The sequence below is a fragment of the Pseudorasbora parva genome, chromosome 9, assembly GCF_024679245.1.
Source record: "Pseudorasbora parva isolate DD20220531a chromosome 9, ASM2467924v1, whole genome shotgun sequence".
Taxonomy (NCBI): domain Eukaryota; kingdom Metazoa; phylum Chordata; class Actinopteri; order Cypriniformes; family Gobionidae; genus Pseudorasbora; species Pseudorasbora parva.
The window spans coordinates 39,507,902-39,527,201 of NC_090180.1; the positions used below are offsets into that span (position 1 = coordinate 39,507,902).

General features: G+C 39.1%; 1 protein-coding gene across 11 annotated transcripts in view; it reads left to right on the forward strand.

Moving 5' to 3' along the window:
- The window catches only part of arhgap12a (Rho GTPase activating protein 12a), a 33,356-nt gene extending 15,138 nt beyond the window's left edge, over positions 1-18,218 (forward strand). For 2 of the 11 annotated variants that reach the window (XM_067452586.1, XM_067452585.1), the window contains exons 3-18: positions 2,561-2,818; positions 3,289-3,420; positions 4,243-4,341; positions 4,596-4,718; positions 7,437-7,520; positions 8,404-8,469; positions 9,599-9,660; positions 9,780-10,056; positions 10,747-10,845; positions 10,945-11,044; positions 11,776-11,892; positions 11,990-12,088; positions 13,091-13,168; positions 13,279-13,413; positions 13,540-13,645; positions 16,821-18,217. In XM_067452586.1, coding sequence (XP_067308687.1) covers positions 2,561-2,818; positions 3,289-3,420; positions 4,243-4,341; positions 4,596-4,718; positions 7,437-7,520; positions 8,404-8,469; positions 9,599-9,660; positions 9,780-10,056; positions 10,747-10,845; positions 10,945-11,044; positions 11,776-11,892; positions 11,990-12,088; positions 13,091-13,168; positions 13,279-13,413; positions 13,540-13,645; positions 16,821-16,995 — 2,010 coding nt within the window. In that variant the 3' untranslated portion in view covers positions 16,996-18,217. Of the gene's footprint in view, positions 1-2,560; positions 2,819-3,288; positions 3,421-4,242; positions 4,342-4,595; positions 4,719-7,436; positions 7,521-8,403; positions 8,470-9,598; positions 9,661-9,779; positions 10,057-10,746; positions 10,846-10,944; positions 11,045-11,775; positions 11,893-11,989; positions 12,089-13,090; positions 13,169-13,278; positions 13,414-13,539; positions 13,646-16,820 lie in introns of all 11 variants that reach the window. The other 9 variants (XM_067452589.1, XM_067452592.1, XM_067452593.1 and 6 more) reach the window with 9 other exon arrangements.
- Positions 18,219-19,300: the final 1,082 nt, after the last annotated feature.

Genomic DNA, 19,300 nt, shown 5'->3' on the forward strand with positions numbered 1-19,300 from the left:
AGATATTTGAAGCATGGATTTTGTGGTGTCGTCTTGGCCATTATGTCATCACTACTATGAGTCTGTTAGCCCCAGCAGGATGAAATTATTGTTTATGGTTGTTAACTGATTTTTAACTCTTGCACACACACACTACACACAACCATTTCCATTAATTTAACCATTAATTTTCATTTTTTTTCAGAATAGGTGGTAATGTTATGAAGTTTTACATTATCGTTGTGATCACATGATCATTTTTGTGATATCGTTTATGTTTTCAATGCTGCTTTGGGTTGATGTTGACCTTAAAAGTCTGACTTGGTTTAATCATGCCACACCATTAGAGTGTGTTTGTGTGCTTTAGGCTGAGTCTTTAATCTGATGACATTATCCTCTGTGTGGCTTAAACCGTTAAGTGCCATCCTGGTTCACATTACCTCATTACCTTGTTTTGTACAGTTAAGCGATGCATGCTTTTGCTCTAGACAGTAGAAAGACTGATTCACTTCACATACATTATAATTAACATTTTAATAAAAAGTTTAATGGCTCTACAAAATAATCAAGAGCCCCCTCTCTCTCTCTCTCTCTCTCTCTCTCTCTCACTCTCTCGCTCTCGCTCTCGCTCTCGCTCTCGCTCTCGCTCTCGCTCTCGCTCTCGCTCTCGCACTCGCACTCGCACTCGCACTCGCACTCGCACTCGCACTCGCACTCGCACTCGCACTCGCACTCGCACTCGCACTCGCACTCGCACACGCACACGCACACGCACACGCACACGCACACGCACACACACACACACACACACACACGTTGGTCTATGTGGTTTACAGGGACTCTCCATAGGCGTAATGGTTTTTATACTGTACAAACTGTATTTTCTATCCCCTTACACTGCCCCTGCCCCTAAACCTACCCATCACAGGAAACATTCTGCATTTTTACTTTCTCAAAAAAACATCATTTAGTATGTTTTAAGGCCATTTGAATTATGGGGACATTTGATATGTCCTCATAAACCACATTTATAGTGTAATACCATTGTAATACCCATGTAGTTATACAAATTTGTGTCCTCATAAACCACATAAACAGGCTCACACACACACACACACACACACACACACACACACACGTCTGGTTCACTATCTTTGTGGGGACTCTCCATAGATGTAGTGGTTTTTATACCGTACAAACTGTACATTCTATCCCCCTACACTGCCCCTGCCCCGAAACCTACCCATCACAGGAAACATTCTGTATTTTTGTATGATTTATAAGCCTTTTGAAAAGTGGGGACCGCTGGCTGGTCCCCACAATGTAGGTGATCTCAGGTTTTTCTATCCTAATGGGTACATTTGGTCCCCACAATGTAATACACATTGTAAGGGCACACACACACACACACACACTTAGTCTAATGTGCTGAGTCATAATTAAATTACCCATGAGACTGTTGTATAACAATTTTGATTGAATGACAAGCTATGGAGTTCACAGTTGGGACAATTGTTTCCAGTATTTTGGATAGAGGTTTGTCGTAAATTCTCACCTTTTCAGTGCTTTTTGCTGCATGGTTTTCCTGTCTCTTTTTTTTATCCATTGCAAATCTAATCTTGTTGGGAGGCCTGATGGTAAAGTAAGCAAACATTCAGATGTGTGATGTAAGGGTCTGGAATGTGGTTGAGCAGGTTCTTCTATAAATAGTTTCAGGTATGAATGATTGTCTCTCGCTCTTCCTCTAAATTATCCCTTCTGTTTCCCTCTTTGGCTGTGTGAATCTATTGTAATAGTCTCATATCAGTCATGTAGGAATAGAAAAAAATACTATTTTAATATTAGTTTCTGTGATGCACAAACATTTTGGCTGCCGCAGATGCCATTATTGCTATTTAGGTTTCCGTTTAAGTGAGATACTATGGCAAAAATCTGGAAAAACTGCAACTTTAAAAGGTTAGATAACAGGAGCTTTGACATGGAAAAAAATCATCGTAATACAATGAAGAACATGTAATAAATGTCTTTCTATACAGTCATTTTATTTTTTTATTTTTTTACAGATGTTTTATTGTTTGTTGCATAGGGCATCGTCATCTTAGGGGGTGCCAATGTTGCTCCAGTATCCAGACCTGACGGCAGAAGGTCTGGACTTTTTCACGGTTTTCATTAGCTAAGGACATCAAAAGAGGACGTTTGACTGACATGTAATGCAGCCAATCACAGTTTTGTTCTGCTTCATGTTTAGGGGCGTCCCTGCAATAACAGACTGCCATGCCTATATAAATAATTCATATAATTTACTGCAACAATGGAGCAATCCAGCATTTAGTTGATTCTGGTAAGCGGCCATTGTCACAGTTGTAAACACAACGGGGCTCTTCTACGAGGGAGCTTGGCGTCCAAGCGGACCTTAAAGAATGTGACACGTCTTGTGGACATCCTGTAGAATTCAACCAGTCAGATGACGACTTCAAAATTCCACTTCAAAAGTGTTTCCGAAATAGTGTGCCATAAGCATCAGACGTTCAGGCAACTCTAAGCATTGGTTCACTATGTCTCTCTCTCTCTTCTTATGCAGACTTTAGATCCAGAGCAGGGCAGGCCTGATTCTCCTGTCTACACAAACCTGCAGGAGTTGAAGATCTCTCAGTCATCCACCCCTCCACTACCATCCTCCTCTCCGCTCCACACCATTGGTGACTGGGAGACTCACAAAGACCAAAATGGCAGACATTTCTACTACAACCGCAGCACACAGGAGAGGACCTGGAAACCCCCAAGGGCACGGGACAGCCTCACCAGGAAAGAGGGGAAACAAGACATGACTGATACTGAGGTACACACCCTCAGATTAGACAGTGATGCATGCACGCATATACACACACACACACACACACACACACACACAGACACACACACACACACACACACACACACACACACACACACACACACACACACACACACACACACACACACACTGTCACTTATATATATCGTATCGTCATGTGTGTCTTTCAAAAGGGAAAGAACAACTCTATTAGGGACTAAAGATTCTCTGAGGCCTTGGGAAATGCATGATGGGATAGCTAAACTTTCTCTACCTGCTGTATGTTTATATGCATGCAAAGCATTCTGGGTAACCGAGTTTCCCTTATCTGGTGGGTGAAGGTTTGATTGTGACTGATTGGTGATTTTATTTACTCTTTTCCTTGTCTGCATCTCCTAAATAACTACTTTACTTTCTTTTTCTCTCTTTTTCTTAATTTCTACTCATTTTGCTTTTTTGTGAATGGCTGGGTGAAGGTTCTGTCATCGGAGGAAAACTGTCTGAGCAGCCAATCAGACAGTCAGTATGGTTCGCCTCCTAGTGGCTGGTCTGAAGAAATGGATGAGCATGGACACATTTTGTATGTGTCTGACTATACTAATGAGAAGGTACCGAGACAAATTTAGTGTGTTAGTGCTTGCTTGAAAATTTTTTCTTATTAAGCTCACTAATGGAGAAACAAATAACTTTTTTCATCAATAATTTGCTTGTTCAATGCTTTTTTTTCTTTGATTTAACTCTCCGCGTCCCACTTTTATTTGATCAGATCAAGTAGACGAGGGAGGCACATTCCTGTTTACACTTGGTGTGTTAATCTGTCGCTTTTGTCCACTTTCGACCACGTCTGTCCTGATTCCTTTTTAGGGAGGGTCTAGATGTGAATAAATTTATGGGATTTATCGGCTCTTTTAACCTAATAAACACAATAAAGTCATGCTATTTTTCCATATAAACGTGACCAGAGATGACAGAGAAACACACAGAGAGCAGCACTGTGCTTGATACGTTTTTCGTCTTCAAACCAAACTTGGGTCTCCAGCCAACAACGTTTAAGTCCTGTCTGGCTAGCGCACTTCCCATTAAGTTTACACATTAGGTCAGTGGGCGGAGAGTAGGGGATCTTTTGTGGCTTTTGTGACCACATGAGTGTCTACACTATGAAAGCAATCAATGTGTTTTGAACTACCTCTTGAAGTGGTCAAAAGTGGACAAGCTCAAAACATTTTAGACCATGATTACATCTGTATTTAGGGTGTTCATTTGTTATTGGATCGACCAAAATGCATCTTAATATGAGGTGTAAACGGGGCCTTATAAGACTTTCTCGAGACCGATTAGTCAACTTGTTGTACGGGCATCTCACTGACTATTTGATGTTGAAGATGTCATTTTGCACATCATGTCTGTGTGTGTTTTGTATATGTATATAGTGGTTGAGACACACAGACGAGCGAGGCCGGCTGTATTACTACAGCGCAGGTGACTCCAGATCTGAATGGGAGCTTCCTAAAATTGGTCTCAAATCACAGGTGAGCCTAACAACAACAGATTCCAGCGTTTCTCAGCATTAAAAATATTGAGCCAGGAAGTCGCAGATATCCCTTTCACCCTTTCAATTTGATTTAAACAAATAATCCCAGTTTCAATGGCCTGTGTTGTGTTGAATTTAAAGTGTGTGTCTGTGTGTGCATGTACACATTGCAAGTATATAAAGGTTTGTTTGCCTATCATCCATCATTACCCGTCCTAATAATTTTGCATCTTTTCATCCCAACTGTTTTAGTCTAACCACACACCTCTGCTGCCAGGAGATGCACACAAAACTCGTAGTCTTGATCGGAGACTGCCAGATCCCATTCCTATCATCAAGAAGAGACGCAGCATATATTCAGAGTCCAATGACAAGGTACACATACATATACATACAAACTAAGAGACAAAAAGGGGCATCATACCATTATACAAGAGTAAATGACCATGCAAGTTAGAGTAATCCAACATGTTTTAAGGTGGTTTTATCTTTATTTTCATATTTTTTGAAGATTGATAAGGTATTGTCTAGGGATGTCAATTTTCACAAATTCCCATGATCGATCGTCGTTTAAATTAACGATCAATTAATCATTAACCTTAATACTGCAATATGCGTATACAGCAGTGGCTTATAGCCGACAGGATGTGCAATGCTGCTCAAAACGCTATGTTCTTCACCAAATGAATGAGAAGGATTTTTTTTATCTAAACAAAGGGCTATGGGATTGTAAAATTAGTCGATGCGATTTATAATTTCATTAAATTACTTATTTAATAACCAAATATAACCTGTGCTGAAGTGCTGAAACGTCACCTAAATCCAATTAATTCAAAATGATTTATTAAAATATTGTTTTCATTAATGTTATGTAATGTGACAGTACCAATCATAGTTATTATTAGTCGCACGTTGCTGTTTGAACTGTGTGAGCTGAAGCTGATGCGCTGAGTCAACACCGTAAGTTACACTGAAGCTCTTCAGTGCGTTATTTAAAGGGGGGGTGAAACACTCAGTTTCAGTCAATCTCATGTCAATCTTGAGTACCTATAGAGTAGTATTGCATCCTTCATATCTCCGAAAAGTCTTTAGTTTTATTATATTTATAAAAGAAATATAGGCTATACCGAGTCTTTCCGGAAAAAAAACGAGCGCCTGGAGGCGTATCGTGTGGGCGGAGCTAAAGAATGACGATCGCGAACAAAGCGGTGACGTCCTCAAGTGTGGAGAAACCCATGGCTATCTCAGCTAATACAGATATGATCCAGAATCAAATCTGAGGCTGAAATAAATTGGACAGGAGAAACAGCAACAGCAGGACGTCCGTTTCTGTGGTATGTACTGTATTTAGTGGCCTGTCAACATTTGTGTGTCTTTACTCGCAGTTTATGAGGACATGATTCGGTTTATGGACTATTGTATGCGACTAAACCTTAGCAGTAGCAAGCAAAACGGTTTTGCACGTCAGACTAGTGTAACATTATACATAGAACAACAATGGAGTAACGTTAGCGCATTTGAATGACGAAGCACGCGATCGTGTCGTTTACTGATGTTTACTCACGCGACGATAGCCAACAGCATAGACATTTGAAGCAGTTTTACTCACCGGCTGCTTCCAAAGCAGGACTGAACCTTTATCACTGGAACCGCTTCGTCAAAAACACACTTCTTTGGTATGATTTGGTTAAGTCCTGTGACAGCAGTGGCGTGGAAATCCACTTTGAGACGCGACTGAAGCGATGTTGTGAAGCTTCCCGTCATTTCTGCGTTCAAATCGGTTCAAATGCAGCGCTGCCTTCCCGGAATGCTGTGCTGAAGCCGCTTGATGTCACCCATAGGAATAAAGTGGAGCGCGGCGCACAACATAAGTGTTCACAGACGACTGGATCTGCACCTGAGAGAGTGTTTATGGGCGTCGTGCATTTCCTCTCTCGCTCTAGTCACGCGTGCGCGCACCCTACCGGGAGAAGAGCCCGTACGGCCCATACAAGGACCTTCCGCTCTAGTAACGTCAAGTCGAGCCATACTCGAAAATAACTCTCCGAATCTTGTGAGAAACCGGAAGGAGTATTTTTGACACAGAAATACTCCATCAAACGTCCAACATTAGTTTTTGAAACTTTGTCTATGTTTAGGATGGGAATCCAAGTCTTTAACAGTGTAAAAAGCTCAGTATGCATGTAACAGCATTTCACCCCCCTTTAACTCAACAAAAAGCTTCCTATATGAGATTAATCAGATTTATATAAAGTTAACAAAATATTATAAATTATATATTCACAAAATGATGCGAATGCACAAGTGAACTTGAATTGAGTTGCTGATATTCATATTCAGAATGGGAGACGCGTACACTGGCTGCTCATGACTTACTGGAATCACGCTCTGAACACGGCACCTAAACCCAATGAATTTACAACCATTTATTAAAATAGTGTTCTCATTTCTGGTATATAATATGACAGTCCCAATCATAGTTATTATGCATTGCTCTGTATGCGCTAAAGCATTATTAAAATAATTAACAAAAATCACAATGTTTTATTACAATAGTGTTCTCATTAATGTTGTGTAATATGACAGTCCCAATCATAGTCATTATTAGCTGTGCATTGCTGTTGGAGCTGCACGCTGAAGCTGATCACGCCACGCTTTTACTACCGCTCGCCTCTAACGTTAATTATTAACCAAATGCATCCTTATGAGATAAATCAGCTATAGATAGGCCTGCACAAAATAAACACAATATTACAACTTACATTTGCACAAAACAAAAGGCTGCGAATGCACATGCAAACTTGCAGTCATGATGGAGTAACTCCTGCTGTAAAATGGTCCCAAATAGAACTCGGGCACGCTCGCTTAATTTTTCCTCCCATTTTGCGGTTGAGCCGCACGCATGACCCTGCTTAATCGATGATCGATAAGTCTTATCGATCAAATGTCTTATCGAAAATTAATCAATCATCGATTAATCATTGACATCCCTAGTATTCTCACAATGTAACTGCTTAGAGGTTTTTAGTGAGGTAAAAGACTCCCATCCTGATTTGGGTGAAGATGTTCACATGTGCTTTATGTTTACTGAAGTTGAAACAGAAATCTGTCAAGGACCGGCGAGCCTTCCCCCCGCACCGCAAAAGCACCTTCCGCTCTCACCCTTATAGGCCACAAGTCAGTGTTGTCCCACTCCTATATCCCAGTAACCAATCACGCCGAATGAGATGATGCATGCACACATTTTTCCCCATTGCAACTCATTTCAGTACACACAGTGATTTCTGCACAAATGTGTTTAAACTGCATGAGAAATTGCTAGGGATGCTCCGATCAGGATATTTGCAGCAGATGGGACGATCGTTTTCTTGTCATCACGATCAGCCGTAATTAAGACCTGTCAGTCCGAGCACACTCTAGCTGTAAAACGGTGTCCGATTGGTTTTGACACATCATCCATACCCACCATAACGGAGATCAGGTTTCCATTGGTTGAACTTTCAAATGCCACAGCATGTCATGTCACTCTGTGAGGATTTTGTCAAAATCTACCCATCATGTTATGTTGTTTGTGGGCTTGTTTGAATCGAGGCAAACCGCTCTAAATAAAAAATTGTGATTTTCCTAATGTTTCGTGACTCCCGATCGAGTCATAAAATGTGATTTATGGGTCGATACTGATTTGCGGCAGATCGATTGGAGCATCCCTAGAAAATGCACTTGAATATATCACTCTGTCATCATTCACGCACACTTCGGTTGCTCACATCCTCTAGAAAGTTTATTTTGTCTTCAGTGGATGGATTGGAGCGGCATAAAGTTGAGGAGATGATGACAGATTTTTTGTTTTTTGAATAAACTATGTCTTTAATGATTTGAGAAATGCTTTGCACTTGTGTGATTAATCATATTCTTTGATTAAAAGATCAGCAAAGACGGAATATCTTGATTGATTCTGAAATAGAGATAGAAGTGTATAAAATGCAATCTCAATATATCTAATATTATTACAGGTTTTGACACAAGTTTGAACTGTGTGGTTTGTTGTTTTCTTGTCTAGGACACTAAAACGGGCTCCCCCGACTCTGACTCGTCCTGCCCCTCCTCTCCTAAACCTCCCCATTCTGTTAGTATCAGCATCATCCATCTTTTCTCTTCGTGGTCCTTATTTTTCCCCCTTTTATTTGTCTTTTTCTCTTCCCTTTCTTAACACATCTCTATGCAGATCTCTGACTATGCTGTGTGCTTGAGGTGTGGGTTTATAATAAATCAAAAACCATCAGAGCCTATGCGTTCATGGATTAGTTCACTTCAAAATGAAAATGTCCTCATATTTTATTCATCCCCATCCATTTCTTCATCCCCATCTGTCTTTTTTCTTCAGTCAAAAAGAAAAAAAAAATTTTTGTGGAAAACATTCCAGGATTTTTCTCCACAAAAAACACTTCAATGGTCCAAATAAATGCAGTTTCAAAACGCTTTGAAGGGCTTCAGAGGCTCTGCATGATCCCAGACGAGGTATCCATTGAAGTGTATTATGAGGAGAAAAATCCTGGAATGCTTTCCTCAAAAAAGCATAATTCTAGAAAAACTTTAGAAATGTTAGAAAACATAAAAAGAAAGACATGAACATCTTGGATGAGATTGTGGTGAGTAAATTGTCAGGAAATGTTCTTTTTGAAGTGAACTTGCCCTTTAAGGGTCCATTGATGTGTTCAATGTGAAGTGGAGTGAGTGCTAAAACCCCCCTTGGCTGTGGTAAAATCACTCGGCGACATCTCATGGATCAATGCCTTTAAAAAAGCAGCTGCAATATGTCAAGACTGTCAAGTTGATTACATTCATTAGCAGGGATATTAACAAAAATATTCTAAGTCAGAGTAGTGCAGTGATACAGAATAGAATTGATGTGTGATTTTGCTTTTGCACATGCTTTGAATGCTACATGCTGTTTGCATATTTTTTGAAACTATCCATTTTATAAGCTTGATTTGCTGGTTTTGTCTGTTTTGCTGCTTCTCTTCTAAATATTAAAGCACTGACTGTAAAGCAGTTCAGTACAACATACTGCAAACCAAACAGTCTAAATCACTGTTATTTTGTCATTTCTCTCTTATGGTGGTTCAGTCTTTGTTGCCACTGGGCAAAACCAGGTTGCTTGTCTCCTCTCTCTCTCTCTCGCTGTTTATCACTCTTAACTGTAGTTTGTTTAACTTTTTCTCTTTTCACATCTGTTTTTCTATTCTTTCTTTCAGCCTTCAGAGAAATGTGGCAATTTAAACATGACTAAAATCACTGAACATGGAAAAAAGGTCCGGTAAGTTAAAAACAAACAGGAAAGGAATGCTTCCATTCATCTGACAGATCGAATAAATGACTGTAAATGTGCTGTGCTGATATTTTAATTAGTTTCTTTGTCTAATTTCATGCCTACAGGAAGAACTGGACCTCCTATTGGACAGTTTTGCAGGGTTCCTCACTGCTATTTAATAAGGGCCAAGGGAGCGGGACTGGTTGGGTGAGTGACAGTTCAGTGCTGCTAAAAGCATTAGCAGCTCATGTGATGTACTCAGTTTTATATGTCTGGTATTTACATTTGTTGTTCTCTCAACAGTTTGGAAGAGAACAGAAGCTGGAGTTCAGTGTGGATCTCAAAGGAGGGTCCGTGGACTGGGCGTCTAAAGACAAATCCAGCAAGAAACACGTTTTAGAGGTAAACAGCCTGTTGAAACTGATTGAATTTTTTTCTTGTAGACTGATTGGTGTTTGAGGGTTTGTGCGCCTAATAATTTACAATTTTAAGTTTCAAAACATTTTATTCAAGTTTGATAAGCTGAATCACTGATTACAGCTATATTCTCAGAAGAAGAAAAAAATTGAGTTTGGCAAGTTAATGAAACAATGCAAGAATGATATTCTGACCGTTAATGATTAAGATCGGTGACTGTCACACATCCTCTGCCAACTTTTATCTCTATGGAACGTTTGCCATCAGAACTTTAGTTGAGAAGACAAAAGATTTTATCTCCAGAATTTCATGCACCAAAACAAAACAAAGATAGATTCCTGCATTATCTCATGAAAATGTGAGTGGTTCTTTAAAATAAGTTTATATTTTAAGGAACTAACATAAAATGCATGTTTCTGGCCAATATAACATTTTTTTGATGGGTAAATGTTTTTATTTCATCAGCCATTAAGAGATAAAACAGTTGTTCTTGACATAATTGGCTCTCTGTACTTTATCTGGTAAAATGAGGTCTGAATATTTAGTTATTAAAAGAGACTTGAAAGTTGAACTTCTGTTAAGGTCATTAAACTGTTCTTTTTTCCAAGAAGCCTGTGTGAAGCTTTATTAAAACAGTTTGATAATTAATGATTTAATTTTTGATTTTGTGTGTAGCTGAAAACCCGGCAGGGCATGGAGCTCCTCTTGCAGTCAGATAGCGATGGCTTAATAAACGATTGGCACAAAGCTTTGACTGAAGCCATACACACATATGTAAGATTACTCTTCTATATGGCTTCACTTACATTACATTATATCTGCACTCTTAATTGTTCTGAATCCTTGCACTGACATAAATGTTTTGTGTTGCAGGTGTGGGAGTCTGATGAGGCCATTGAAGAAGACATCGAGTCTCCTGACACTGAGAAACATGACAAAGAAAAAGAGCAAAGAAACTCCAAGAAGGCCAGAGGTGTGTGTGTGTGTGTGTGTTTACGCTCCAACACTTATTGAGCTAACAATTCAGTATTCTAATAAGCATAAAAATACCTAACATGCAGTTAAAGGGTGAAATCGTACATTTTTTTTTAGGTTTAACTATTGTTTATCAATACCTTTCAGTATTTTATATGTGTGTGTATGTTTATATGTATATGTAAGAAAGATATAGAGAAATTGAGATTCAGCCACAGACATAAAGGATGCAGCAGCAAACATTAATAGGGAAAGAAAAGGGTTAACTATAACATTACTCTGAAACAAGTGCAGTTATAGCCTACATAAGCTACCATATTTTCTGTTGAACTTTTATTAGACTCCAGGTTGAAAGAAAAGTGATTTTTTTTTTACTGAGCACATTCTCTGCAGTCTGATCGAGCGCAATGCACTGCAAGCTCACTCTCGTGTATATATATATTCCAATACAACCATTTTCACCTCATTTAAAGTGTATATGACTGTTCAGACATGCAGTCACATTACTATGAATGCTCTTCATATGGCACATAAGCATCTTTGTAATTTCCATATTGGCTGTATCGGTACAAGGAGTGCACCTATGAAATCTTGCCGTTTATTTAGGCAACTAATTAGGTTTTAGAACTGAGCTTGAGCATTAGTTTTTGTTACCAATCCATATACTCAGCCCAGTCCACCTGGCGTGTACTATTCCTTAAGCAGACTTCTCCACCATTGATACTTTAGATATTAAGAAGTCTGTAAGCATGGATAATGCAGAACAGAAGAAGAAGACCAAGCTGATGAAACTTCTCACAGGGAGACCCACTTTACAGGCTGTCAAAGACAAGGGCTACATTAAAGGTACCATATGCATCCACAGACAAAACTGGGTGATCACAGGGTTCTCTGTAAAATTCGGGGGCATTTTATATTGTTTGATTTTTCTCTCTTTTTGTAGATCAGGTGTTTGGCTGCAGTTTGAGCAGTCTTTGTCAGAGAGAGGCCTCCACAGTCCCTCGCTTTGTCTGGATGTGCATCGAGCATGTGGAGAAGACCGGTAATCTTCTGTTTAGCGAATGTGAAGCTGAATATTGACTCTCATAATCCTACATTTACCCTCACCCCAACTTTAATAAAACTTAAGCTTAGACATTCAAAGTTTATGAAAATTCAAAACACATGCATGTTTCCTTTCCCGCTGTTGTTTACCAGGAGATTTAGTGCCATCATAGATAATAATAATAATAATTTGTAAAAAAGTAAAAAGTCAGTCTTATTATTACTCCAGAAATGTGTCCCTTTAGCTTGAGTTGCCATACCTAAATACCTAGCTAAGCATCTGTTAGTACCCACAATTTGGCAGACTGAGCATGTGCTTGTCTCAGTAAACCTGTCTCCGGCACAATAACTCTGATCTTTCATGTATTCATACTCTTGTGAAATCGACGCACCATCCTAAATAAACCTGTCTCTTCCGTGATACCCTGAAATTTTGAATATTCCAATCTAATATGATTTCTGACCTGTAAGGTTGCCAGAATAATAATCATACACGGTGTGTTAATAGGCTAGAGGAGAACTGGCACCCTGAGTCTGGTTTCTCCCAAGGTTTATTTTTCTCCATCATGCCCTGATGGAGTTTTGGTTCCTTGCCACTGTTGCCTTTGGCTTGGCTTGCTCAGTTGGGGACACTAAAATTATGATCAAAGTTATTCAACTAATTATACAAATACAATTTATGAATTAGGGTTTAATTAATTCTATAAACTATAATACAGATCTTCCAACATTGTCGCTATATGATGAATTAAAATAAGCTGATAACATCACTGTTTTCTCCAGAACGACTGCTCAGCCAAATCTAATTTTGTTGCAATATTGTCCTGTTCGACTCTGTGAAGCTGTCTCCTTTCAGTGGGTTTTCTGAATAAAATGTTTATTTGCAACAACTTTTTGATTGTGATATTGCCAAATTCTGATAAATAGGGTTGATACTTGCTGTTGCAAACGGTATCCTAACATGCATTTTAATGCTTTGTCTCTTTCTCCCTTCATCCAGGATTAGGAGTGGATGGTTTGTACAGAGTCAGTGGAAATTTGGCCATCATACAAAAACTGAGATTTGCTGTTAATCATGGTACGCCCTTCCACCATTTCACACCCTTATTTATTAACATATTACCCTAACAGATTACTGGATACAAAAAAACCTGATGAATTATGTCACTATGCTCCACATAAATACAGATGAGAAACTGGATTTAGGGGACAGTAAATGGGAGGACATTCACGTGATCACTGGAGCTCTAAAGATGTTTTTCCGCGAACTACCAGAACCTCTATTCACCTATACTTTCTTTAGCGACTTCATTGCTGCGATCAGTAAGTGGAGACAAATATTTGAGACAGTGCTTTTTAGACAGAAATGTTTTTTGTACAGCCAAATCTAATTTTGTTGCAATAAATGTTTTTTGTACATTTTAACACTTTTGTCTGTTTTTCATGTAGAAATGCCTGATTATAAGCACAAAGTTCAGACAGTTAAGGATCTGATGAAGCAACTGCCACGGCCCAACCATGACACCATACAGGTGCTCTTCAAACATCTGAGGAAGTGAGTATAAAAGGGGAAGGAGACAAAACAAATGTGACTCTCATAGTTCAAATGACTGGTCTGATTGGTTGAAGGACTATCCAATTGCATACAATGATCCATCGCTTCTCTGTCTGTCATTGTGCAAAACCCGCCAATAGCGCGCCAGGTGGATAAGCCAGTTAGTGATTGGTCCCCGCAAATTTGTAACAGAAGCAGGATAGATATATGTAAAGGTTTCCAGTCTTAGCTGCAGGGAAAAATCAAATCACTGGCAGATCGAGCTGTGTTTACCGAGCCTAATGATTTGTTTGAATCGGACAAAAAGGAATGAGCTACGATAGAGTTTGATGTCGATAGAGTCAGCTAAGTTAATTTCAAGAAAAATCAAGTCAAAGTTTTCTGAAGGTTCCAAGAAAGAAATCACCTAGCTACCAAACCATAACATTTCTGGTAATAACACCAAATATGTGACAAAGTACCGACCGCGATACCAAATTACGAAATGTTAAAAATGTGATGCTTTGAGTGCCGTTGAGCTGTAATTGCAAACACCTCTGACTGGTCATTGTGCTCACACGCTCATCAGATGTGCCTGTGATTGGCTGCAATTATCAACACAGGGCAGCAGTTTGAAAGAACACCGAGGTGTTTGAAAGTGTTTTGAAAGCGGGTACAGGAGAGTTTGAAAGCACAATCAGGCCTCAAACAACGGACCGGTATGCTGATAGACACCTGCATTCAAACGCTCTGTGTGTATCTGCAAGAGCTCTGTGAAAAGCATCATTGATGTATTTTTACAACGCCTTTGTGGAGCGCTGATTGTAGTAGCCAAACACAGCCATATTTGATGAGCGCGTGAGCACAATGTCCAGTGAGATGTGTTTACGATTCCGCTCAACACCACTCAAAGTTCAGTACCGATTTGGTATCGCAGTCGGTACTTTTGACAACACTTCAGAAAGTCAACACCAAATATTTATAGGAACAATATATATTTAACTTTTTTCCCATGAAACCACAATTAATTGATTAACATCAATTAATTAAAATGAAACCGAAAACCTGTATTTAAGATTTACATTTATGCATTTGGCAGACGCTTTTATCCAAAGCGACTTAGGCCTAGTCCACACGTACACGGGTATTTTTATTACCGGAGTTTTTCCTCCTCCGTTTTAAAAAACAATCGCGTCCACACAAGCACGGTTTTAAAAAAAAATCTGTCCACATGAGAACGCAAAACTACGCTATGATTGGCTCCCTGATTTCCACATGGGTCCCATTCACTGCACCGATGCTGCACTGACTGAGGGATGCCATGGACTCAAGTGAAACACTTCTACGAGTTCCTTTGCTTTGGACTCAGTGACAGGTAACTGTATACACAGGTGCAGGGCCGAAGTGGACTGTAATAGCTTCACACACTTGCTTTACTATTTTGTATTATTGCATTCTGGCGCCTTTGTTCTGCAATACAATGAAATAACTGAACATGTATCTGTAGGATATACGTGTGATAAGCGCTGTTAGTGGAGTCCAACACATAGAATCGACTCACGTAAATCAAAAGGAGATGTGGAAAATCTGATATTAAACAAAGGAGAGAACGGCGCGCACTTCAGTTTAAAAAGCCGAAATCTCCGGTTTCACCATCTACACGACAACGCTGTAACCGGAGTTTCTAAAAATCTTCACCCTGGCCGGAGTTTTCAAAAAAGTCCGGTTTTAGTAACCGGATACAGCGTTTGCGTGTGGACGAACAGCCAAACCGCGTAGAAAAAGCTGCGGTTTTGAAAATACCCGTGTTCGTGTGGACAGGGCCTTAAATTGCATTTTAAGGTACACATTTTTTGTCAATTCTACCACAAGGATGCAGTAGAATCTAGATCTACCGCACCAATGTTTTATAATGTTACACATCAGATGTTTTTTCACAAACGTTAACCTAACATTAATTTTAACAGATGATGTTTGTGTGAATACTCACCAAGACAGATATTTTAATTTACTGTATGTATATGTGTATATACCGGGATTGTGCGCTTTGAGAGGCGTCTTTGTGCGCACGTGTTGGATCTGTCAGTCACCGTACGATCGTTTTAATGGACAAATGTAAGGTACTCCTCTTTGAAAATGTACAAATAAAGATACTTTAAGGGTGCGTTCACACTTGTCATGTTTGATTTGATTAAAACGAACCCTGGTGCGATTGCTCAGTTAGTGCGGTTCATTTGAACAGCTTCCAAATGAACTCTGGTGCGGTTTGATTGATATATGAACGTATCACGGACCAAAGATATGTAAAAAAAAACAAAAACATGAAGTAATGTCACAAGATGCAACACTACAAGTCAACTGATTTGACGACACGGAAAGATTGGTGTATCCAAAATGAGTAACGTTAACGCTAGAGGGCAAACGTTGAGCAACCTGGAGGTAAGTGCCTCATCAATATTTGGTCCGAGCATGTTTCGAAAATGCTAGAAAAAACGCACAAGGCATACCTGGTTCTTTCCATCAAAGGACCTGTGTTGCCCATTAGTCGGGACAGGCGACAGAACTGCCATCTCTTTTGCAGAAGATCTTTATTTCAGCATGCATACGGAGGAAATCCTGGTGCTGTTTTGAACGTTTTGAACATTTTATGAGCTCTTCGTGAGTTCTCAGCTGGTAAAAATAATGCCATATGTACACGCATAAAATGATAGCGTTTAATCCAGCACACAGCATTGTTTTGAATGTTCGGTAAGCAAGCTCCTACTTCATAAAAGCCGACCAATCAGGTTGTGAACGTCTCCCTATGCCTTTGGTTCGGTAACTTTAGGTTCGCTGTTAAAAATGTCAGTGAATGCTAAGTGTACCAGGACTATATGTTTTTGTTTTTTGGTCCGGACCAAAGGAACCGAACTACAAGTGTGAACTTCTACTAAGATGTTCAATTGCTATTTGGAACATTGGAGTCACTAGACGAGTGACTAAATCTCAAAATCCAAATCATTTTACATCTGTGCGCATTCTGACTCTATTCGCCAGCACAGATCACAAATAATGAAAAAAATAAAAATAAATTGTAGTCTAGAAAGCACACAATCATAAATGGAAAAAATGTGGTAGTTTATGTGCTGAAATAGTTTTAGATGAAGTGGATGTCATGTCAGCTGCCTGTGTTTATAACCCTTTTCTCTCTCTGTAGAGTGATCCAGCATGTTGACGAGAACAGGATGACCACCCAGAGTGTAGCCATTGTGTTCGGCCCGACGCTCCTGCGCCCGGAGACAGAGACGGCAAATATGGCCGTGCACATGGTCTACCAGAACCAGATTGTTGAGCTCATTCTTATGGAGTATGAGACCATTTTTGGCAGGTAGGTCACACGCATAAGGAACACTTTGACCAAATTCAACGGGCCAGTCACTGCTGAAGACCGGACAGCCCATTGACTGCCAGTCTGAACACTGAACAGGTTTTGGTTTGTTTACATGAGAGGACCGCCCCTATTAGAAAACAACCCCCACCACTCTGGAGTCAACATAAACAGCCAAATCCCTTCTTGTACTTCTTGTTTTTTGTCTGGATGTTGTATTACTTTTACATATACCAAAATCCATTGAACTGTCATTTTTGGACCATTCTCGGATTTGGTTGAAGCAACGAGGGCTTGAAATTTGAACATTTTTCTGTCCGACTGAAAACCGTGTTGCTTATGGGAGAGATCTGATGCTTCATTTTAGATTTCCATTCACTCCTAGTATTACATTTTGCCTCACATCTTTCCATGGTAATACTGTAATAGATTTTGGAACAACATGTCAACAGATTGACATGATAGACATGTATTTTATCTTATATTAAAACTCAAATCTCTGCGGGAATGGATTTCATTCGGTTCTGGCCTGCTGGAAGTGATCCCTGAGATGACTACTGCTGGGAAACACTGGAGATATTGTGTAGACCCTATATTTGGACATATTTTTTCCTGATTATCAGTCCAAAATCAAAGGATGCACAAATTCTTGCGGTATGTCAGGTATATTTCATGCTGTGTGAGCGCATCTGTCAGTCTTACCCCTTGGAGAGACACTGGAATAAGATGTGTGCAGGACACATTTAACCCTGCGAGGACATTAGATTCACTACTGTTCCTGACCAGAACCCAGTCAGGCAACTTTCACAGCATTTAATAGAAGAGTACAGTATGCTGTAGACAAAATACCATGTGAAGATCTTGTATTAAAAGAAAGTAGTAAAGGGAGTAAACCAGTAGTAAACCAGATTTCTCTTTGTAAATATCGGATGGTCATACTAAATGTGTATGTGTATGTGTGTGTGTGTATGATGACTAAAAGAGCACATGGAGGTAAATGCACCACAATTGTATTAGAAACTGGTTTATTAAAATGTTTTAATAAGAATTAAGTATGTTATTTGGTAAATGGCTGTTGAATGTAATTCATCAAATGTTCTGCTTTGTTGCAGAGCTTTGTCTTGGTCAAAATAAAGTTGACAAGGCAAACCTGTCACCTTGAGTGTCGTTACTCCAGAAGTTTCTCCAACAGGGGGCAGCAAACATCACAGTAACACTGTTGTAACACAGTACTCCTCCACAGGAACACCTGATAAATATTATGAATTTAATCAAAGCATTTTGTTGGGAAGCTGCATAAAGAAATCACCACCTCGGAATTATAAGGTTCTATCTGCATTCGGAGCAGTTTTGAGATATTGAGCTTCAAAGATTTTGCATTCCATATAGCAAAAATGATATGTACAATATCAAAATCCTCTCAAATTTGTAAATGGGTATTTTTGGAACAGACCAAATGCAGATAGAACCTTATAAAGCCCTTTCCGCTCAGAATTATTAGGTTTTATCTTATAAAACATTAATTGAAGCAGTCATTTTCAAGAAACACGAACCGTTTTCTTATCATCGGTTTTAAATTAAAATAATTAAACCAATTATTTTCTGGTTCAAGTAAAGCATATGCTAAATCAAGCCCAAGTGCTAAATATTTTGTCCTGTGCAGATGTTAATTTAGGTAGTAACAACCCATTATTGCAGGAACCGTTTAAGTTAAAAGCTAGAATTAAAGATAGATATGGATGATAATTATTATACATAGATAATAGATAGATCATCTAAATAAAAAAGTCCAGAAATGTACACAACTTAAAAAAGCATCAGATAATGTAAATAAGTCACAGAATAAGCATGTGTGAATAACAACATTTTTACAAAATGTCACCGTGAACCTTATAATTTCAAAGTGATGAAATGTTCAGGTTCTGATATCTGTTTATTTTTTGATAGTATAATCTAAATGATTGGACCCGAAACATTTCTTTAATGCTATTGATGCATTGACATTATATTTTTATAGATAAAGGTGCAAACAGACCATATGAGAAAAAAGATGGAATCAGATGCAGTTTGTTCATTTAATCTCTGATTTCATGTTTTAGTACTCTAATGCTATTTTACTCCAAGTATTCTCTCCCGCCCAATGGAGACTTTTTTTCTTTGGGAAAGACCCTCGCAAACGATGCTCTGTCACTTAACAGTGCTCTGACAGGTTTTTATCATTTTTCTGCTTTTTAATCCATTACGGTCACCCCTGTTTAAAATAGATGTAAAAAATGCACTATCCAAACAAATTGTTATAATTCAAGAAT